A 23,511-nucleotide genomic window follows, 5' to 3' on the forward strand; every position below is an offset into this window, starting at 1 on the left:
AAAAAAAAAAAAGAGGATGCAGTGGACAACACAGACTGAAGAATCTCAAAAGCATGCTATGTGAGAGAAGCCAAGCCTGAGTCTGCTCTGTGGTGTCAGGAACGTGTGTGAGAGTTTAAGAATAGGGAGAGGACAACAGACAGAGGGGTTGCTGAGAGGACAGAGCTGCTGACTGGGGCTACGGTCACAGATCTAAAACCTGTCAACACATACACATAGCCTTTACTCGGTGTCTGGCCACATCGGGGAAATGAGTTTTAGAAAGTTACAGATTCAAAGCTAGTTATCTCTTAGTGGAATTAATGTAGACTTAATATATTAAGTTTAGTAGGCTCAAGAATTCATTAAAGGTAATATTTGCTAGTAACTGTCATGTATTAAAAAAAATGAAAAAAAAAATGTAGTCAAGCATATCTGAAGTAAAGTTGGTGTAGTGGTACACATTTTTAATCCTAGCAACTCAAAAAGCAGAGGCAGGCAGACCATTGTAAGTTTAAGGCCCGTCTGGGTGAGACCCTGCCACCTGGAGAATGAACCAATGAATGAATGAATGAAGTAGATGTACACTGAAAAGACCCTGTGACTAGTTTTTTTTTTTTTTTTTTTGCTATTTCTCTTCATATGCTAAAGAACACTTTTCATAGTTTGTCGCTTGCATTGATGTTACAAATTTTGGGTAGAAATTATATATTGCACGTTAGATCTTTTGAATGTTTATAAAAAATACTATGGGTAACCTACATGATAATCTTTTAAAGAGTGCAGCCATCTGGTCGGGTTTGTCAAAGCTGGTCCTCATTTGTGTTAGAACATCAACATTCTCCACCACAAGTTTCTAAAAAAAAAAAAAAAGACAGGAGTCCAGGTCAGGCACGGATCTTTGTTTTAATGACTCATGTACTTGTTTGTGAGTTACCATTTGAAAGACAAAAAACAAAATTCATCAAGCCCAGAGGTTCATGCTGTACAATTGTTTTAATAAAAGAATCTCAAAATGACTTATGTAAGACTACTATTTATTTTCCTTTCGGTTTCCAATTCATGAAGAGGTCAGGAAAATTCAGCAGAGTAAGAAGCAAGAGTAAGGACCACCACATACTCAGACACACTACAGTACTTTAAACAGGACTTTTCTAGTCTGGCAAGTTCCAGGAGGTTTAGTGACCCAAATTAAAGTTCTCTCAAAATGTAGAGCCATTTTATAAATACATACAAATGTGTGTGTGTTCTTATTCAATATAATTTATCTCAGCACTGACATATTTCCTAAAATGATAAAAATGGTAATTTAAAATGTTGTTGCCATTAATATCTTTACTTAAACATGAAGCAGTCCAAAGACATTTTCAACCTGCTTAAAGGATTTAAGATAAAACATTCTAGGTTTGCTGGCTAGTTTTATGTCAACTTGACACACACTAGGGTCATCTGAAATGAGAGAACCTCATTCAGAAGGTGCTTCCAAAAGATCTGGCTCTAGGGCATTTTCTTCATTAGTGGGTGATGGGTGAAGGCTCAGATCATTGTGGGTGATGCTATACATGGGCTGATGGTTTTCTAAAACAGGCTGAGCAAGCCAGTGAACAGCAGCCCTCCATGGACTCTGCATCAGCTCCTGTTTCCAGGTTCCTACCCTGCTTGAGTTCTTGTTGACTTCCTTCGGTGATAGATTATGATGTGGAAGCATATGGCAAATAAACCCTTTCCTCTGCAACTTGACTTTGGTTATGGTGTTTCTTCATAGCAATAGCAACCCTAACTAAGAAACCAGGTATGTGGCTCGTGGTAGAGAACTTGCCTAACACACGAGAGGCCCTGCACTCAATTTCTAATACTGCCCAATAAACTAATAATGTTCATGTTACAATCTGTGGTAATGTGAAAAGCAACATATTCAAATAATAAATTGGAACGAACAACTTGGGCGAGAATTTGGACATAATCAAATAAAAGCATCATTATGCAACAGAATAAAAGCTTAAGAACACAGAATCTTGAACACCAATCACTTTTACAAATTAATTCACCATTTTGGCCTCTTTGTTTTCTTACCTGCAACTAAACCAAGATGTCATTGAGAGGCTCTGCATTGCTTTAACTTCACTTACGTGCTAGTACTTTCTTGTCAGGCTAATTTAAATTCTAGGTATTTTGACATTCCTGAAATGTTTTACAAGAGTGAATGTTTAAAGGGTGAATTAAAGCCATGTAGAGCAGCTTATATTCAAACTGCTAGCTATTTGTGAGGCTGGTACAGAAGGCTGAGGCCAGTCTGGGAAATTAACAAGACCCTGTTTCAAAATAAAAAATGAGAAAAACAATGGAGATGTAGCTCAGTGGTAGAGCACTTGCCTAACATGTGAGAGGTCAGAGGTTCAAACCCCAACACTGCAAACAAGGACAGCAGGGTGGGTTGGTGACGACTGTACCTTAAGTTCAGCAACTTGTGATGAAATATGCCACATTAGACTCTCACTCAGAAACTTCATCCCATATGGGCCTAGGAGCTCTGATAATGATCTCATTTCTGAAAGGAAATTAATTAATTTCAGTTTCTTGACAGAGCAAATACATTAAGTTACATTGACATACTGGACTATCCCAGCTTACAAACTAATTATTAATACCCAAAACAACCAAGCCAAATTAAGTTACCACGTAAAACAATCAGGCTTTCTTCATTTTCTAAATCTAGCATATAATATTCACCTGATATATCAGAATATTCCTCTGCATTGAATGTTAATTCATTTTCTGTGGGTAAATTCACAAATGCTTTCATTGCAGGAAAATAAGCTATATGGCCATTGCTGACTTGTCTTAATAAAGTTTCCAAGTACCTAAAAAGAAAAATAAATTTGTAACTAGGAGGAATGGTTTGTTCAAGTATTTATTAGTCTACATCCCTACATATAAGTTTTAAGTTAACTGATAAAATAAGTGGTAGATAATGCTGGAGGGAGGGCAGCTTGGGGAAGAACACTGAAGGCCTGCTTCCTAGCATATGCGTGCTGGTTCATAACTGTGACTCTGGTTTCAGGGGACCTGATGCCCTCTTCTGGCCTTTAAGGGCACCAGTAACACACGCGGTACACATACATACATACATACATACATACATACATACATACATACATACAGGCAAGAGATTCATATATAAAAACTTAGCCATAAAATGGTTTTCCTAAGGAGTTTACTACAAAACAAAACTTTCCATCCCTCAAGCTTGCAAATGGCTGCTCACCAGTTTGTGTACAGACTCGTGATGGTTGGTTCCCCGTGGCTGTCTAAGTGCTGTGTTTGCTGAAGAAGGACATTATTAAATACTCTGGTGATATCAATCTGCACGTAGTTCTCTATGGACTGGAGTACAGTCATATATGCTCTTACACTTGTTAGAAGCTCTGATGGCTTTGCAATTTCCTGTGTAGCTTGATTATACATAGTCATTCCAACAATTGATCTGGGGATAATAACAGACATAAGATTTTCTCACTTGTGCAAACAATCTACTCAACCTGCTAACATCTAATATCAAATAAGCAATAAAAAAATTTATATAAAGCCATGAAATTACTGTTATCTCATATCCTAAAAATGATAAAATGGGAATACAAATCATTAAAAATCATTCTGAGAATGTAAGTTACTAACAATGACTAGACATAAAATGGACTTTAAAAACTCCATTAATATAGCAAAGACAATGAAATATTTACCCTATAACTTAAATTTACTTGGCACTGCTGCTTGAAGCTTTTTGGATTTTATGCGAATGAACTAAATCCTAGTGTGTACTAACATGGCTATGCAGTTATCATCACTAACATTTCATAAATAAAGTTCAAACCATAAGGAAACTATAAAAGAGTCACTGGATGTTATCTGTTTAGAATGAGCAGTTTTCAAAAAGAAAACTTTTACCTAAAGAGAATGTAAATATGTAACTAGAGATAATAGTTTAATTAACCATTTATAAAATTATACACCCTGATCTAAAGTTGACAAAATAAATGAGCATCTATAAATGTTTGACTTAATGTTGGTCTTCAACAAACTACTTGACAGTTAAATTAGATGACACTGAACAGCACATTAAAGCATGTTTACTCGCCATGTATATATAAAGCTAACAGGAAACACAAGCTTCTCTAAGTGATCTTTCTCTGCATCAGTCCCTCCTATTCCCTTAAAAATTTTTTATTTAAATTACATTTATTTACAATTAAAGTTTTTAAAAATTACACAGATAAATTACGTGTGTGTGTGTGTGTGTGTGTGTGTGTGTGTGTGTGTAAGTTAAAGAACAATGTTGTAAAGTAAGTTCTCCTACCAAGTGTCTGTCTGCTTCGCAGCAAGCATCTTTACCCACAGAGCCTTGCTGCCAGTCCCTATCACTTTAAGAAGTTCCCATTAGCATTAGACTTGTATTTGTAAAGATGCATCTTTTACAAAGCAGACAAAGCCCACAGCTAGGACTACATCCAGATAGGCCAACTCAAGATGAAAATTACTACTCTTGTATTTAGTCTCTGAAGAATAAAACTAAAACTGAACAATAAAAACAAAACAAACCCAAACAAAGCAAGTTGCTCCCTTGTCTTGACCCAATCACTAAAAGATGTTTGGGAAGAAAGGGCACTGGCACCCCCACAGATTATAACCAAACTATTTACAAAAGGAGAACACAGGGGCTAAAAACTGAGCCTCAGATCTGGTCAGCAGTGTCCCACCCACCCAGCTAACAGTGGTAAGGACAGAAGGCAGAGTGCACCTTGGGTCTCAATACTGAAGTTTTACTGTCAGTGTATCTGACTTAAGAATGGGAACAAGAGACTGTTCAGCGCTGGCCGCTTCACTGACAATTACTAGTTCAATACTCCATTTACTGCTGTTTTTATATAGTCCTACTTTGTTCTCCTGTTGCAGTGTTCTTGTCATACCAGATAGAGTCTCCAGTTTTATTCTATTTCCTTGCCACAATGCTTCAAGTACAGAAATGGAAACATTACTCATTCATGACCATAAACACTTTCAAAATCCTTTGGCAAAATTTTCAGATACTAAGATTAAATTATTATTACATTATTAATTTTCAAGATTAAAATTTAAGTAATAAACACTAACTTTCAGAAATCTAAAGTACCACTCCTAGAACTGAAAGAATTTTTTATTCCTTAGTGCAGTATCACTCAAACGTCTGTAACCCTCTACTGAGAACTACGCACTTGCTGGCAGTCGATGCTTGCATCTTTCCTCACTCGCTATGCTCTTTACTGACTGCGTCCTCATGAGCTCCTGGCCTTACTCACCTACCCTCCATAAGCTTGAAGACAAACTAAGTTAATAAGCCCTGTTTGTGTACGGCAACTACATCTTAGGAGGACGTTACTGACTGCCCAGTACGTCTCAGTTCACTATTCCACACGGTTCTCGGCCCACTGCTATTTGCAGTGCACCAGTTCACCTCAGTTAGTCTAAGAACAGTTGGTACTGGATAGGCATCAGGTAACGAATACAAGCTTGCTAACTGAAGCAGTGGCAGCAGTCTGCGTGTCCTCTTACTTAGTGAACCGGATTTCCAGATGAGAAGTCAGATACTCCCTCGGTGTGAAGGTGTGCTCCCACACTGCCATGTTTGGGACATAATTTATGGAGAAGCATAACTCCGAAAGTGCAGTGTGCAGCTTATCAAGGCTGAAAAACAGTAATAAATAATAATTACATCACAGGGACTTCCAAATCAATTTCATAAAAATAGCAAGACTTACAGAGAACACTGCAGAATTTAATTTTTTATTCTTAATCTGATAGTTCAAAAGGTTTATATCTAACTCAAGCAATATTTAAGCAGAATCATTCATATCCCTCTACATTCAGCTAATAATAAATGTACTGAGCGCCACAAGAAAAGGCGTTTATTCAGCCCTCAGCAGCAATAGCTTCCTCCTGATGGTGTTAATCTGCTGTGGGAGCGGAGGCACTGTTTATAAAGTGGCAACGGCTTCTTCACCTTAGGAACAGGTAGAACATTTAACAAACAACATTCACCCAATTACTGTCCACCTCTGCTTTCCTAACCATCAATCAAAATGCTAACTAATATCTGTGAGTACAAGCTAGCATAGTTATTTTTTCAAATAATGGTATCAGACATATTCTGATGTATCACTAAGTGCTAAGTCCACAACCTGATTTATGTCAGAGAATTTGAGACAGATTCTTGACCTTTAGCATTCTGTACATCAAGACAAATAGCACCTATTACCTATGTGATGGTTAGTATTGACAGATGGAGTCACCTGGGTAACGCCCATGGGTGTGTCTGTGAGGGCTAACAGGGAACCGTGAGCTGGGTCACTCCACTAGCTGGAGCCCTGCTTCCTGGATGCAGGTACAGTGTGTCCAGGCCCCCAGCCTCCCTGTCTCCCTCGCCAGGACGGTACCCTCAAACTGGGAGCCAAATAAACGTCTCTTTCTTAGATTACGTTGGCTGGGTACTTTGTCACAGCAGTGGCACAATGAGTCTACATTTTAGAATATAGGACTAACAGATAATCAAACCTACAAGAATTTCTGTTCTGGTTTGTTTGTTTTGTAAGGGTTAGAAAATAAAATCTGCTTACTTCCTATCACTGCCTCAGTTCTAACACCACAAGAGGAGAGAATCCCCACCCGAGCAGACACAGGAGAAGCGGAAGGCTTACTTGGTCACTACCAGCCTGTTTTTCCTCATGCTCTCAACACCTGGTTTTTCCCTTTCAGGTTCCCCCTTCTTGCCAGTCTGTTTTTTTGACTTCTTATTCACTGCTTGACTGATGGTTTTGGCACAATGCTTCGGCAATAACTGAAATTGGGTAAAAAATGATGTTATACTGCTGCACCGACTTCTCTGAATGTATAAACTACTGCAGGATACCTTGGCTGGCTTGGTATGAGCAAGCAGTAGGACGGAAATGCAGGAGTACTTTACCTATCTAGATCACAGGCCCTACACAGCATGGCGGAGGCAGAAACTTACTCAAGTATCAAGGTCTATGCAAGTTATTATTCAAAAGACAAATAAAAACATACCAGGTAATTATGGAGTAAGATATAACAGTCACTATAATTATGTAAATGGCCTACAAAGAAGAAACTAAATCTAGTATCTAGTGGGCACACTGTACAATAGAGCATAAAGTAGACAGTGAATAGTTTTGGGGGCTGGAGAGTTGGCTCAGTGGTTAAGAGCACTGACTGCTCTTCTAGAGGTCCTGAGTTCAATTCCCAGCAACCACATGGTAGCTCACAACCATCTGTAATGGCACCTGATGCCCTCTTCTGGTGTGTCTGAAGATAGCTACAGTGTAGTCATATACATAAAATAAATTAATTAATCTTTTTTTAAAAAACATAGTACTTTTTGCTGTCAAGAGGGTCCTGAGAGTAAAGCCAGAGAGAGTTTCATACTGCAAGCATCTGGGAAACAGGGGCAGGTTTTACAGATGGAGACCCAGATGTTTTCTTTCTCTTTTTCCAAGATAGGATTTCTCTGTGTAGCTTGACTGTCTTGGAACTCACTGTGTAGACCAAGCTGTCTTCAAATTCACAGATATCTGCTTGCCTCTGCCTCCCAAGTGCTGGGATTAAAGGCGTGTGCCACTACTGCCTGGCAGAGCTATAGATGTTTCTCTAAGGATAATTCTAACACTGACAGAAGAAATAATTGAAAAACTTAAAAATATTACCTGGTCACTAAGAGTACACTGTTCTGTGCAAATATCGGTGATGAGGTTTCGAGCTTGTTTGGCCATCTCATCCAAGAACATATTGCACAGGGAAAGGCTACGATCTCCTATATGATGGCGCTGGTGGGCAGAAGACAGAAGTGACACAGGTCACAAGGACATGATCTCAACAAAACACTTTACACATACATGAAAATTCAGGGGAAGTCCTATTCTGCTATAAGGGCTGGGGAAGTATATGTGTGTTGCTTTCTCTACAACCCAAATTAAATTATATGTGTTCATATAAAATATTATAAACTTGGTAACAATGTAAGAAAATTATGATTTAAGAACAATCTTCTAAAATCTCTATTTATAAAGCATAAAACTATGTATTTAGCCAGGTATGGTAGCACTCATTTGTAATTCCAGCACTGGGGAAACTGAGGCAGAAGGATCACAAGACTCAGATCCTATCACAAAAAGGAAGATAATAAGCTATATATTTCATCATTCGAATTCACCATGTTCTAAATCTAGTTTTTCAATATTTAAAAATAAGGTACATATGTACATGTACAGACTTATGTTAGTTTTCTAATCTTAAATCATTTTAATATTTACTCCTAATATATAGTTCTGCAGTAAACACATAAGAACTCAAATACATAAATAAAAAAAGTATTATAAATCAAGTTGGGAAAATAAAGAAAATATTTAAAATTTCTGAAATTATCTCCTCCCTTCCTGCTTCCTAGGGAGGGGAAAAGACAAACAAAACTGAACATGCATTCTTTGAATTCGGCAAGAGTGGGGATGGTGTGCCTCATTCCAGGATATTATTAATATTCATATATAAACATATATATTTATATCTATGTAATATACTACCTATTTATTTCCACAGGAGTTAGTGTTTAATTTTGGTGGTTTGTAGCTGTCTGGTGGGAGATTTTTGTCAAAAATAACTAGAATATTCTGTATATGAAGCCATAAATTCTCCACAATACATGAGAAGAAGAAACAATTTCCTCCTCTGTCTTTCATATTCGTGTAACATACAGAAAGTCTCTATGTGTTGAAATAAAGGTACAGAACAAGAAATATCTGACCCACGAGGCAATCTTTCCTGAATCTGTAAACCTTGAATTTAATTTCAAATGACCTTGTAAACTGTAATAGGAAGCCAAACACTATAGCCAGAGCTAATGAAATATTGGTCAATCTGTATGTGTATGTGGGGAGGCAGCTCAGATTGGGGTGGGGGGAGCGTGCCTAGTGGACTGAACCAGAGCCATGCACATGCTTAACTTCGCAAGCATTCTACCAATAAATGACATCCCCAACCTTCTTCTGCCCTTTTTGTATTTGGAGACAGGCTCTCAGTATGTTGCCTAGCCTGGACTTTAACCATGTAATCCTCTTGCCTCCGCCTCTGAAGTAGTGGGGATAACAGGCTCGACTGTGTCTCTTGACATGTCACGCAAGTCTTCCTGTCAGCTTCCTAAGGCTTCCTCTGACCTCACCTCTCTCAAAGTCCTCTCCTCACAGAGTACTCACAAGCTAGAGATATGCTACCTCAAGTTTCTTTTCAACATATTCTGCAGTTCTAAGAAAAGAGAGTAAACACTAAGTTACAAAAAAAATACAGCACTCAATTTTTAATGTGTTGTATTGCCACACTTATAAAATAATTTTTTCAAGACCAGAGACACATCTTTTCATTTTATTTCCTCACGGGTTGTCAAATGATAACTACACCTATTGGGGATACAATTTGATACTTCATGTTTTTATACTTTTTTAAAAAAAATTTAAATATTTATTTTATGTATTTGAGTATACTGTGGTTCTCCTTGGACACCTAGATCCTATTACAGATGGTTGTGAGCCACCGTGTGGTTGCTGGGAATTGAACTCAGGAACTCTGAAAGAAGAGCCAGTCCTCTTAATGGCTGTGCCATCTCTCCAGCCTTCTATAGTTTCCTTTTATTTTGGGGATAAGCCCAGGGCCTGTGAACACCCAGCAAGCACTCTACCACACTGTGGACTCCCAGCATCATGGCATTATGATCTGTGTGTACACTACAGAAAGATCCAATCACTTTACCAACTTGATTTCTGTAGTAAAAACATTAAAAATCTATTCATTTTAGCTATTTAAAATATTCGTTATCATTACTATTATCTGAGATAGTCTCTTGAGGTAGCTCAGGCTGGCCTTGAACTTGCCATCTTCCTGCCACAGCCTTCTGAGTGCTGGGAACACCACTATGCCCAGTTCCTTATTAGTAACTGTGTCACCATGCAGTGTAACTTATTTTTCCAAGCTAGAACCTTTTGATACACAGTACTTTTTTTATAGATACTTAGGATCTCCAAAATTACTGATTAGTTGTCCTCAGGAACTATAGGCTTATATCAGAAAACCTGGGTTCTGCCTAACATATCCATGATATTACAAGTCAGTTCTCCATAAATCCAATTTGCAAGTCCTTTCAGTCTTACAATAAAAAATATAGAAATTTTATTACAATATATATGAATAAATCTATAAACAATAATACCAAGCATATCAGTTATTTTAAAAGACAAATGACTGATATATGTTCATATCTATGCACCCACATATATTCTTATTTGCCTCTATCATACATCTTACTGATCATTGTTTTATCATGTATCTAAGAATTTCTCTGATTCTATATAAAGATGGTTTAGGTAAGGAGAAAAATTAAGTAATTATGTCGTCATAAACATTCGGCTAACTACCCATTTGGTCGAGCTTCACCACATAAGGCCCATGGCGGGTGAAGTTACCTCCTCAGGACACAGTTCATGTGTGCAGCTCATGAAGTGAGTGCAGAGCAGAGGAAAGGCAATGGAGTATCTTGACTGAGAGGGCAGCTCCAAGCACTGCTGAAACATCTTCTCAAAAGCACGGCTGTAAAAACTGTTAGGAAAGACAGAAAACAGTCTAACCGCTACACTCATAGCTTACACGCAAACAGATGATACAGCACCCGATGGCTGCTGAATTCTCTTAACCCAAGTGAATAAAGGTTACCAACTGACCACACTTATTCCCTTAAGAACAGTTATTTCCCCCTCAAAATACCTTTCACATGTCAATAATTCATTCAGAGTAATACTCTTTGTATAATATCAAGACACTTTAAATAAAAACTTAAACAGGTAATATGTGATATCTATAAAATATGAATACATGACATTCAAAACTCTTATCTTCAAATTTTATCATGGGTTAAGGAATTATCAATTATAAGGACTACTATTATTTTAAATATCACTGAGAAAAATATTACCAACTAAACAATCATGCCATTGATTTTTAAAATATGAATAAAATTAAGCAAATATGACAATTTAAACATTATAAAAAAATGCTTTTATCTCTAAGAAACCAGAAAGAAGTTTCTAATTGTATTCTTTTACAATAGGAACCCTTTTAGAGCTAAAAAAAGAATACAAAAAGTGTTCACCCTCTTTCTAGGACAGGCTTTGAGACAGTAACAAAGGGATCCAAATAATCTTAAAATTCTCATACATTTAACATACAGTCAAAATATAAACCCAAAAAGTGAATGGACAGGTGTATTTCTCTGAGAATCAGGCCCTCATTCCTGGTGATTTCTTCTCCAGCACAAGTAGTAAAAGCTTTCCTAACAAACTGCTAAAATCAAAAGCTTCCCATCATCTTCTCTATGGATACCGAGACACTGTTTCCACTAGCCAGTCAGATCTATCTCAAAGCTTTAGAAGTACCAAGACATGGTGTCCCAGTTTACCCCTCTAGAAGGCGAAGAAGCAGGGAACCAAATTACTACCACACAGCTACAGAGTGAAAGCACTCCAGTCTGAACTGTGGTGTGGCTTTGTTTATGGTTCTGTCCTCCATCTGTCATTCGTTCCAACATAAAATATTTAGTATGTTAGACAAAAAGGAAAGAACATAACCTTTCCTTAAGAAACAAGTTTTCTGGAGAGGCTAACGGGAGAAAAGTGAATGGCAGTACGAAGTGTGGAGAGGCTGTGCTTACAACAGTGCAAGGAGCAGCCAGCACATCACTGTGACATAAGTGTCTAACACTGTAGGCGTGTTTGTTACCAGGTATTAATTTCCATATTTGCTCTTCTTGATTTATCCACAATCTTTTAACACTCACTAAATATGCAAATAAGCCCTTAATGTGAGACACATATTTTCAAACGAAGCGCAAGAAAGTTCACACTAGGAAGAGTTGGCTGCTCTTAGGAGTAACTAAAACCAGACATAAAAATCTCAATTCTGCAAGCTTCTTTTTCTTACAAAGTTTCTCTGTGTAGTCCTGGCTGTCCTAGAACTCAGTAGACCAGGCTGGCCTGGAACTCAGATGTTCACCTGCCTCTGCCTCCCAAGTACTAGGATTAAAGGTGCACCCAGCTTGTTACAAAGTTTTTATAAAAGTCTATTGTTCCATTTATGGTTAAGAATCTGATACTGAGCTATCTTGAGATAGATACTAACAGAAAACAATCAAGCAGCTTCATAATAAAACATTTCCAGTTTAAATTTAAGGAAAATTTCAACATACCAAAATATGGAAAGATCAGATGTTTCCACCAACATTTCAACCAAGGAATCTACCATTTTTGTATGGAATATGATAGTGTTCATCATCTTTCCAAGTTCTCGGTGATCTGCAAGGCTAAGTGAAGCTTTGGAGACACTAGTGTAAGCCTGTAGCAATTCAACAACAAATAACAGTAGTTAGGAACAGACTAATGACTCAAAGCTTGTCATTGTACAGAGGAAAAAAGTCCATTACTGAGAAACATTTAAGCTTTAATACTGTATCAAAGCATTATTTTCTACAATTGTTCACAGTAGGTGCTGGTACACTGGCTTAGCAAGTTGGGTTGTTTGAGTTGATCCAAATGACCTAGTTCAATCAATCCCTTGAACCCACATAGTGGAAGAAAAAACTGCCTCCCAAGAGATTTTTCCTGCCCTCCATATGTGTGCCCTGTCCAGAAACATCTACACACATACACAAAACTGGATAAAACAATAGACTAAACTAATTTGATAACTTCTACAAACACATGCAAGTAAGTAAATTAAAATGGGTCATACAAAGAAAGTTAAGACTTAACTAAAACTCTCAAGCAGGCTGTGGAGAAAAAAACTCCATAACTAGGATTATCAAATCAAAACCAGAACCCTGTGCATGAACAATGGACACTTAAGAAGGGTGGAGAGTAAGGAGAGAACACAGTGCTTACACATAAACACTTGGTCACAGTGACCAGGGTTTGAGTGCAAACAAAGGAAGAGAAGTGGTGAGCCACCGAGGGCTTTGTGTAATGGCCAGTTCATTTGAAGAAAGTTGGCTGCACGTGGGAGGAATAGGAAAGGTGGATGTAGCCAGAAAGCAAAAAGTGGCAGAAGCCTATTGGACAGCCATGCTAAGAATGTCATCAGCTTATGATGGCTTGGTCTACAGTGATGATTACTCAGATGATTCACTGTGGGAAATGACTAGATGTGATGGGCAACAGAATTCCAGCTGCTGATGACAGTTCTGGCCATTAGGAGGCACTTCTTTGTGGGTCTCGTTAACTCCAGCATTTTGTTAAATATGAAAAAGATGTACAACCCAGAGTACTCATTCCCATGGCTACTTATTGGGGTTGCGAAGATAGCAGTCAAACTGGAGAAGTAAGGGAAGTTTACATAAACCACTGAGAAGCACGTGTGCTATTGAGAGAATAGGCAGTTCCTCAAGCTTAAGCTCTCTCAGCTGCAAAGCATGCCCACTGCATACTCGGCATTCATCTGCAAGGCCTTAACATACTCTTGCAGGAGTCACGGACGTGCAAGTCACTGGTCTCTTGGAACTCCATGCCCTGTCACCCAAGGAGTGACAAGAAACTAACTTATGTTTTATAAGCAAGATTAAAAACTAAATCTCTAATCTTACAGTGGTAAGAAGCCTTCAGGTAGATGACATTACTATTCCCTATAGGAACAAGTCAGAAAGTAATGTAAAAATACATCAGAAAAACAAAAAACTAAAAACAAGCCTAACTGTATTTATCTGCTTTTATTTACCTATTGTAAAGAGGAGTCCATTGTGGCCATGCCTTTAACAAACATTTTCATTAACTGATTCTCAGAATCTAAGTAACATTATGGAAACAGATTCAGGAGTAGCACCAACTGCAATGGCTGAAAACAAGCTTTCGACATTACTGATACAATGCAAGCATTAGTGTGCTCCCAAACCACGTTTAAGAAAGGAACAATCCAAATAGATGAGAAGAAAGATGAGAGGACAACATTTGGAAAGGAACTGAAGATGCCTAAGTGTCTAAAGTGATAAGGGAATGTGATCCTTTGGAAAAAGACAATGACTAATAATGCAGACATAAAGAAGTCCCAAAGTGAAACATGAAAATGAAAATGAAAAAAATTAAAAACAAACAAAAAAATCTTAGAATCAAAACTGAATAGGATTCAAGCGAGGACAAAGCACACAACTTAAAATTCTCCCAAAACTCATTCCGATGCCTTTGCTCTACTGCGACGACATCTGGTTTGGGTAGGGTCCCTGGCCTCTCCCTGGCCACACTTACTTATCTCAACACTCCCATTCTTCACTCTGGAGTCAACTCTGAGTGATGGAAGTCCTGCCACCTTATTTCCTTCTTACAAGAAAACTCAGTTTTGTTCATTACCCAAACAAGCTACCGTTCTATTCAAATTCCACACATCTTTCAAACTTTGTATAACATTTCTACAAATTCCAGGTGAGCTTTTTCACTTTCAATGGTATAATTAACTAACAGTCATATCTGTGGTATCTCTTAATTCAATCCTTTTTTAAAAAGCAACAACAAAAAAAAACCTTTATTTATCTATTTATTATGTTTGGGTATTTCCCCTACACATATGTCTATGCACCATCTGTACACACAGTGCCCAGAGGCAGACGAGGGCAACAAATCTCCTAGAACCAGAGTTACAGACAGCTGTGCGCTGTCGTGTGGAAGCTGGGAAGCAAACTCAGGTTCGCTGAAAGAATCAATGTTCTTATCTCCTCTCTCCAGCCCCAGTCTTTTAAGACTTTCAACTTTTTTTTTTTTTTTTAAATACTTTGTAAACCTTTTCTCCATAGTTAAGATTATAAAACTCTCAAACAGGGCAACTCCCTCTTCCCTTTGCTTAACAATAAAGACTGTTTATAGTATACACAAAGGTAATGAGGATTTTTTTTTAATTTATTTTATTTATATGAGTACACTGTAGCTGTCTTCAGATACATCAGACGAAGGCATCAGATCCCATTACAGATGGTTGTGAGCCATCATGCAGTTGCTGGGAATTGAACTCAGGCCCTCTGGAAGAGCAGTCAGTGCTCGTAACTGCTGAGACATCTCTCCAGCCTAGGGTTGATTTTCTTTTTTAATAATCAAAATATATATATGAAATGACATTACTGAAGTCTAAAATTATATAGTTCTATAGTTTAGAAATAAAAGTTTGGGTTAATGGATCAGGTGCCAGAAAGTGCAGATCAATTGCTTATTATATTTTTAGTAATTTATTTATTTTAATTTACTTATTGGTGATTTTGATTGCATGTACATTTGTGTGAGGGTGTAGGGTTCGTTGGGACAGGAGTTACAACAGTTGTGAGCTGCCATATGGGTGCTGGGAATTGAACCTAGGCCCTCTGGAAGAGCAGCCAGTGCTCTTAACTGCTGAGCCATCTCCAGCCCCTAGTTGCGTATTTTTATAAATAAAGTTTCATTGAAATATATCACAACTCTGTTTACATATTGTCTGCAGTTGCTCTGGTATTATAATGGAAGTATGACTTATACCAAGCACTATATAGCATACAAGCCCAAGTTTTTACCAAATGGCTTTTTTTTAGTTCACAGCTATATTATAAACATGCTTTATGAAAAAAAAAACCTTTGTGCTTTCAAATTAAATTTACATATATGAATCAGGATAATCAAGAGAACTAGGGATATAAATTTATAGATATTATAAAATCATAACCTATTTTATTAAAAACCTATTGGCTTGCTAGAAATATATTTATATAGGTTTGATAACGTACAAAACGTTTCATGTTTGTGGTTTAGCACACAAGATATCTTTTCAGTAAGTTAATTCATAAAGTTACAAAACTATAATGTATTCAAACAAAACAGAACAACACAATTCAAGTTATCCTTACCTGTAACCTAAACCAGTCTAATCTCATCCCTCTGAAATCAAACACTTCCCCATCTTCAACTGCAATAACAGAAAAAGGGGGACAAAACAAATTAATGAATTTATAATTCACTAATTATATTTTCCACTTTAAGAGCTAAGACAGCTGATGTAGTGGTGCAGGCCTTTAATCCCAGCAAGTAGGAGGTAGATACAGGCAGAATTCTTTGAGTTTGAGGCCAGCCTGGTCTACACAGTAAGTTCTAGGACAGCCAGCAGTGAGGGTCCATCTCGAAAATAACGAAACCAAAATAAACACAGTAAAAACAGATGAGATAGTTCAATTTCTGGGCATACAACTGAAAAGAAAAAGTGTTATTTACATACCCCTTGTCATACCAGAGTGGTTCAAAATACCCCAAAAGAAAGCAACTTACGTGTTTGATGAAAATAAGCATTTTAATAAATGTCACAGTAATTACAAAAGAAAATTAGCCTTAAATAGAAAGGAAATTCTACATATTGCTGGACCCTGATGACATTGTGTTCAATGAGTCAGAGTCGGGCACACTGGCTAATGCCTAATTCCTATCTAATTGGGGGGCTGAGGTAGAAGGATTATGTAGAATTGGAGGACAAAGAAGAGACCCACCCCCCAAAAAGAAAAAAAAAGCAGCCAGTCACAATCACAAAGATACAACTATACACTCTCACTAATAAGGTTTTTTTGAGCAAATTTACAAAACCACTATGTAGAGTGGTGTTGTCATAGGCTGCAGGAGTGGAGAGTAGAGTCTAAACAATCTCTGGTGACTGGTGCCTAGATACTGAACATACCTAACTGAATAACACATTGAAAATTAGTTAGGATGGCTTATGTTAAGTGAATTTTACATTAAGTTAATGTAAGCGCTAAGCCTGCAACACCTCTCAAATCCTAGAAAATCGGCAGCTGTGCTGAGACAGCAGCTCCCTTGGAAGTGCTCCTAGTCTTCATGAGTTTACAGTGACAACATGGGAGAGCAGTGCAGCCGGTTAGAATGCTAGAGTCACACAATGCCACACAAACCAAGCATTACTACACATCGCTGCAGCAGTCTCCTTCCTACATACAGCTTGACAGAAATAAAATCTATGCTGATCAACCTCATCTTTTCAGGATTTTTGATATTTTTTTAATAGAGAATAAAAACTAAAACATATCAAACTATTGGAAGAGAAGGTTAAAACCACGGCCGGCTGGTGTAGGCACAACACTGATTTTTGAGTCGGCATATCTAACTTCAAATAACTGTTCGTAGTTACAAATGATTGAAAGGTTAACTGTCAAACCCTTAGGGAAATCTCTAGCTTCCAGATCTGACAAACAAAAGCAGCAGCTGTCTTTTGAATGTTGTGGATTAAACAGGACAGTATATATATATAAGGTGAGCAGTACAGACTTTAAATTCGTGCTATTACTTGGCTTTCTGATCAGGGCTTCACTGGAACACACAATGTGGAGCAAGCTGGCCTGCTTCAGCCTCCCCAGAGCTGGCACTGAAGGTTCCCACCACCTGTGGCTTCAGATCAACATGCTATCCCTAACTGCACACTGCTGTCCCTCCCACGTGGGCCACAGCCACACAATGCTTAGGGCTCCCGCTCACCTTACACATTTTTATGAACACCATCTGAAATCCAATTTGGAAAACTTTCCTCTGACAGAATTAAATTAAGACAAAGGTAGCAGATAAAAATATAACCAAAAATGAAAGAACAATTTTATAAAAGTTAACTTAAATTTCTGCTTTTAATAATCCAACATGAAGCTTAACTGAAAGACAAAAGGCTGCTTACCTTGTTTTACACTTAGGGAAGTCATAGTGTTAACAAAAGAGGACATGATGATTGATTCATCTTCAGGGCAAACAGAGAGATTCTGAGAACAAAAGTAATGTGAAAGTCATCTCATTAGACAGTTCACAGGTCAGTCGGCACATGGCCAGATAAACCCATGGATCAACACTGCAGAATTATTTTCAGGAAGAAAAAGGAACTAAATGCTGCTCTGTACCAAAAATAAATCTCAACAGCACTATGCTAAAAGAAAAAAAATAAAACTACTAATAAATGATTACAAAGTATGATTCCATATTCATGAAAATTAGTTTGGGGCAGCTAGAACTGCAGTGACAAGACATGACTGTTAAGGACAGCTATGAGAAACCTACCGTGAAGATGCACAGAAAGGTGCTGGAAATGTTCTGTGTCAAATGTGCTGTGGTACATGAATACGCACTGCATCAAAACTGGGGAACCCAGAATATTTTACGTATATATGTAAAAAATTGCCTCAAAAACAGGACCCCCCCCCGCAAAAAAACAAAACAAAAAAACAAAAACCTACAGCAAAATACAAAAAAACCAAAGAGAAAGAAACCCAAGCCAAGCTTTCAGGTGGGACTAAGCATGTTCAATGTAGTAGGGCCACAATAAAACAGTAAAATTCCCAAACTAACTCTTTTTAATCTGGTTAAGAAATGAACCCAGGGGAACCTGGGGTGGCACTCAGCAGCAGAGCTCTTGGCCTGCAGGTGACAGGCCCTTACTTCTATCCACAGCACTTCCAAGGCAAAATCAAAAATTGAGTTTAAAAAATCTGAAACTAAAGTGGACATTAAAAACAAAAAGGCACATATGCGGCTGGAGCTAGCCTGGTGGTCGACAGCACTGGCTGTGCTGGAGTTAGCTCGGTGGTCGACAGCACTGTCTGCTCTTCTGGGATCTGAACCCTAGCACCCACATGGTGATGCTCGACTGTCTGTAACTCAGGTGCAGGGCGATCCAATGCCCTCTTCTAGCGGTGGGGGACACTGAAATCTGTACACAGTACACTGAAAACACGTAACCAAGGCATCCTTACAGACACAGTATAAAAAAAATGTTTTTTAAAAGTTAAAAAAGTAAATAAAGGTAGATGCTTAGCTCATAAACAATGTATATAAAATATAGTTTGAAAACATCAAGACTTACACAGCAACACGTATGTAGTTATCTTTGAACTATGTACTAAAAAGTGGTCAAAATGTTTAATTTTGTTCTTTAAATATTAGTACAACACAAAAGTTACATTTATAACAAGAAACTTTATTAACAGGTTTGTGAACTAACTTTTATATTTACACCCTAGGAACCAGTTAAAAGCACGGTGACTGTACCCAGAAAGAGGAAGGAAGTAAAAAGCTGTCTTTCCTGCTAAGACTGAAGTCTGAACACTGGCTCTGTTCCTTATGAGATACCAATCAATTTATACTAACTCTTTTTCTTCAACAATGATTATATTATCTACCCTCATAACTATATCAACTTATTAAGATATATTATCATTGGAGACATCAACTTTGATATTATTATTCTAGCTATTGCTACTAATCTTACTACAGTCCCAGAAGAAATACTATGAACTTTCTCAATATTAGTACTCTCTATTTTATATAAAGCACTCCAATATTTTAAGTGGCTTGAACATTTTAGTAATACATCAAAAATCATTTAAAGTTTCTTAGTAAATATCCAAAGAGCTACAACATAGTTTCAAAAATTACATTAAACCAGGAAGTTTGAGTTTGTTTTAAAATTACATGCTATATAAATACATAAGAAAAAAAAGAAAAATAAATAAATAAATACATAAGAAATAGTAACAATAGGCTAAAGTTCATCTAATGAACAGATGTAAATAAAAATTATGATGTTCTGGTCCTTTTAATGACCACTCTTTAATAATATTTTTTAAGGGTATCTAAGCGCCATCTAGTGGATAAAATAAATAAATAAATAAGTCCAGAAAAACCAGAGCTTCTTTTAAAAAGAATTTTATCACTCCTTTATTTGTATTGTTCATTAGTTTATAGTAGTTTTAGGCACCTGTGAGTTTATAGAGTAAGACAAAATAAAAATCTATTTTTAATTACAGTTTACCTAAAATAAAATTAAAGAAAGTTTGTGTTACTGCGGAAAAAGACAAAATTACAGAAAATTTTTAGCAAAAAGCAAAGATTAAAAATCAAAGAGGAAAATCCCAAATAAAAATAAAATTAGGACACTTGAGTTAAGGTTCAGATGGGATTGTTCATCTGCTGACCATCTTGTAATTTCTGTTATTCAGTCTAATAACCAATCACCCACTAGACTGCCTGTTGGCTCAGCCATTGCTACCCAGCCACTGTGCCAGCTCAGGCTTTAATCAGTGTCCACCTAGCATACCGCAGCAATTTCTGCTCTGCTTCTCCTTGGCCTGTAGCAATGGTTCATCCATACTCGGCCACCAAGACTTTTCCAAGTCCTGACTTATGACTAGGCTCTTTTGCAAGGCCCTCTAGAATCTGGTCAGCACACATATTCACCCTGGGAATGAGTAACTGTCTTTATGATGTTTATACTCAAGTTGTACAAACTCATATGAAATACCAACTATGTAAGTGCCTGTATCTTCACTTGTAGACAGCGATCTCTTTTGAGAGATGTGACCAGTGCTTATTTCTACTTACATCATTTGGTACATGATTGTAGTTTATAAGTCAATTACTCAAAAAGCAGTAAGCAAAGAGTAAAGACGATCAGGAGGGCTGGAGAGATGGCTTAGCGGTTAAGAGCACTGACTGCTCTTCCGAAGGTCCTGAGTTCAACTCCCAGCAACCACATGGTGGCTCACAACTCCCAGCAACCACATGGTGGCTCACAACCATCCGTAATGAGATCTGATACCTTCTTCTGGTGTGTCTGAAGACAGCTACAGTGTGCTACAGTGTACTTACATATAATAAATAAATCTTTAAAAAAAAAAAAGACGATTAGGAGACTTCTTACCTGCACAAGTTCATTGAGGACAACAGCATCAAAGCCAGAGAGGTACTGCACGTAGTACCTCTGCATGACAGGCCCGTACTTCCTGACATGCGCTCTAAGCTCTTCCATGTAAAATATTAGCTCAGCAATGTGCCTTTGTGAAAAGTCAAAAGAAACATTTCAGATAATGAGCTCATTGCTATAGTGAGAATTTTGGTTTCTTTAAAAAATACAGAGAAATATTTTAAGAATATGTTTTCATTTTAATCCTAGGTATGGGATTTAAGGCTGCTTCAGGTTGTCCACAGCAGGTGACTATGACTTGCCTCCTCGTGCTCTAGTAAGGGCCTGACAGTGCCAGTTGCAGATACCTTCTACAACTGTGTGATATCTGGAATTCTGGGGACTTTTCAGAGGCTATATAAATGCTAGCACACCAAGAGGGGTAGGGCTGTTGGTTGTTTGCTGTTGTGCATAATTCATTAAGTAGTCACACAAATTGGGAGAGGAATGTGCTTAATCCTGTAGAAGAAATGTGCCTAATCCTAAGAAAGAAGAGGAAGAGGAGGGGGGAGGAGGAGGAGGGGGAGAAGGAGGAGGGGGAGGAGGAGAAGGAAGAGGAAGAGGAGGAGGAGGAGGAAGAAGAAGAAATATTTAGATATCCTGACAGAGAATATCAAATTTGTCCCAAGCACCTCAACACCCTAATCAGCAGGAAGTACTCTAGCAATAATGTCTCCCCCTTTTCCCTTCTATCCTTTTCCTCTCCTATCTAGTGTTAGGGTGTTGAAAAGGTAGGAAAAAAATGTAGAGTGGAAGAACCAAGAATCCATAAAGTAGTCAAAGACAGCTACACACAGTTATCACAGAAAATACTAAATGTTTTTGGTATTATTTCTAAAACTTTCCCCCTAGAAAGGCCATTAATTTTTTTGGTTGGGGGGTGGTTGTGGGGGGGAATAATCTTTGCTGTGTAACCTTCACCATGTAGTCCAGGCTGGCCTCAAACTCCAGACAGTCCTCTTAAGTGCTGAGAATTATACAAACTGGGAGTATATGTGTAGATTACCACACCCAGGCCACCTACTTTTGTCTCTTTTCTTACTTTAAAAAAAAAAAAAAAGTTTATTTTATTTATATGGGTACACTTGTAGCTATCTTCAGACACACCAGAAGAGGGCATCAGAGCCTATTACAGATGGTTGTGAGCCACCATGTGGTTGCTGGGAAGTGAACTCAGGACCTTTGGAAGAACAGTCAGTGCTCTTAACTGCTGAGCCATCTCTCCAGTCCAAGGCCATTAATTTTTAATGTCAGTTACTTCCTTTTAAAATTCTTTTATAGCAATAAAATCATAAAAAGAAAAAACTGTGGAATATTCAAATGAAAGTATGATTTTCACTATATATATACACACACACACACACATATATATATATATATATATATATATATATATATATATATATATATAATTGGTCAAAGAATAATAGCAAGAAATAATAATTTCAGTTTGTGCTTATTTCTAACTCTGAATAAGAAACTATTGACTAAAAGAAGATATTTCAAATGATACATTGATGACAATAAGACCATTAATGATTTTTATTTAATGTTACATATAGAAATAATTTTGAGGACCAAACACAGAAAATATTATTGGGCAGAGCCAAAGAACAATGTTCTTAACACTACAATAATAGAACTATTAAGTCCTAGAGTTTTTGCATTCTAATTTACATCATTAAGGCAATATTGCCTACATGTATTCTATTACAAATATAAAGAACCCCAATGAGTTTTTAAAACATCTTTGCTTTAATATATGGCCTCAGACTCATGACCTATCAACCAAACTAAACAGGAAATAGATGTTGCTCTAATGTGATACTTACTTATCTATAAAGTCATCTGCACTCTTCTTTGGCATGTTGTCTGCGTGACGGAGTAGCCAAATAATTTCATCACGGGCAAAAGATAATGCCATGAAAACAAAAAGTGCCTATTGAAAAATAAATGAACAAAACTGATTACTCAACGATTAAAAACTTGCTCTATGTGAAAAGTCCCTGACAAAGAATAACTCTAAATGTAAAAGAGCCACTCAGATCACGACAGCACACACCAGTACACATAAAGATGAGCATACATGTAAGAGCATAGGAAAGACAGAAGTGTGATGCCAAAGCCTCAAGCCAGCAAATGCATTCTTGCTCCCACTTTGAGCAGACTTCATACAGAAAACATGCTCTACAGGGTGGGTAGGGTACAATTATCACTCAGTTACCTTGGGGCCAAGCAGGCCAGGCTGATCAGAGAGGACAGTGGCCAATTCTTTTAGTGCAGACCGTAAAAACTTGCGTCTTTCTCTGTGCATTGAGCCACTGTAGAGAAAGATATCAGCATGTCACCTGTGCTTCATTCGGGTAGACAATGTAGGTGCAGGGGATGATAACAGAGAAAGAATGTGCATTTCCAATTGATTTGCTGTCTATGGAAATGATACTAATCTTCTCTGTCTTGAAGAAACACTGATGGATTAGGCAGTATCACCATTTCCTCTTATATAAGTTCATGGGAGGATATATAATCATCCATATAACAACTAAATTGATATATCTAATTATTTCATGAGTATAGTGGCTATTCCTGGTTGTCAACTTGACTATATTTGAAATGAACTACAATCCAGAATTGGAAGGCTCACCAGTGAACCTAATCTGGAGACTGGGAGAT

The 23,511-nt window shown here is 37.5% G+C and overlaps 1 protein-coding gene across 4 annotated transcripts in view; it reads right to left on the minus strand.

The window, feature by feature from the left end:
* Nckap1 (NCK associated protein 1) overlaps positions 1 to 23,511 on the minus strand; it is an 80,184-nt gene that overhangs the window by 16,689 nt on the left and 39,984 nt on the right. For all 4 annotated transcript variants that reach the window (XM_021191938.1, XM_021191937.2, XM_029537119.1 and 1 more), the window contains 14 exons: positions 23,063 to 23,159; positions 22,671 to 22,777; positions 20,797 to 20,929; positions 17,785 to 17,866; positions 15,968 to 16,026; positions 12,308 to 12,453; positions 10,533 to 10,665; positions 7,731 to 7,850; positions 6,708 to 6,847; positions 5,566 to 5,697; positions 3,245 to 3,463; positions 2,710 to 2,840; positions 2,430 to 2,527; positions 742 to 835 (listed from right to left, as the gene is read on the minus strand). In XM_021191938.1, coding sequence (XP_021047597.1) covers positions 742 to 835; positions 2,430 to 2,527; positions 2,710 to 2,840; positions 3,245 to 3,463; positions 5,566 to 5,697; positions 6,708 to 6,847; positions 7,731 to 7,850; positions 10,533 to 10,665; positions 12,308 to 12,453; positions 15,968 to 16,026; positions 17,785 to 17,866; positions 20,797 to 20,929; positions 22,671 to 22,777; positions 23,063 to 23,159 — 1,691 coding nt within the window. The remainder of the gene's footprint in view (positions 1 to 741; positions 836 to 2,429; positions 2,528 to 2,709; positions 2,841 to 3,244; positions 3,464 to 5,565; positions 5,698 to 6,707; positions 6,848 to 7,730; positions 7,851 to 10,532; positions 10,666 to 12,307; positions 12,454 to 15,967; positions 16,027 to 17,784; positions 17,867 to 20,796; positions 20,930 to 22,670; positions 22,778 to 23,062; positions 23,160 to 23,511) is intronic.

This window comes from Mus pahari, chromosome 3 (assembly GCF_900095145.1).
Source record: "Mus pahari chromosome 3, PAHARI_EIJ_v1.1, whole genome shotgun sequence".
NCBI lineage: Eukaryota > Metazoa > Chordata > Mammalia > Rodentia > Muridae > Mus > Mus pahari.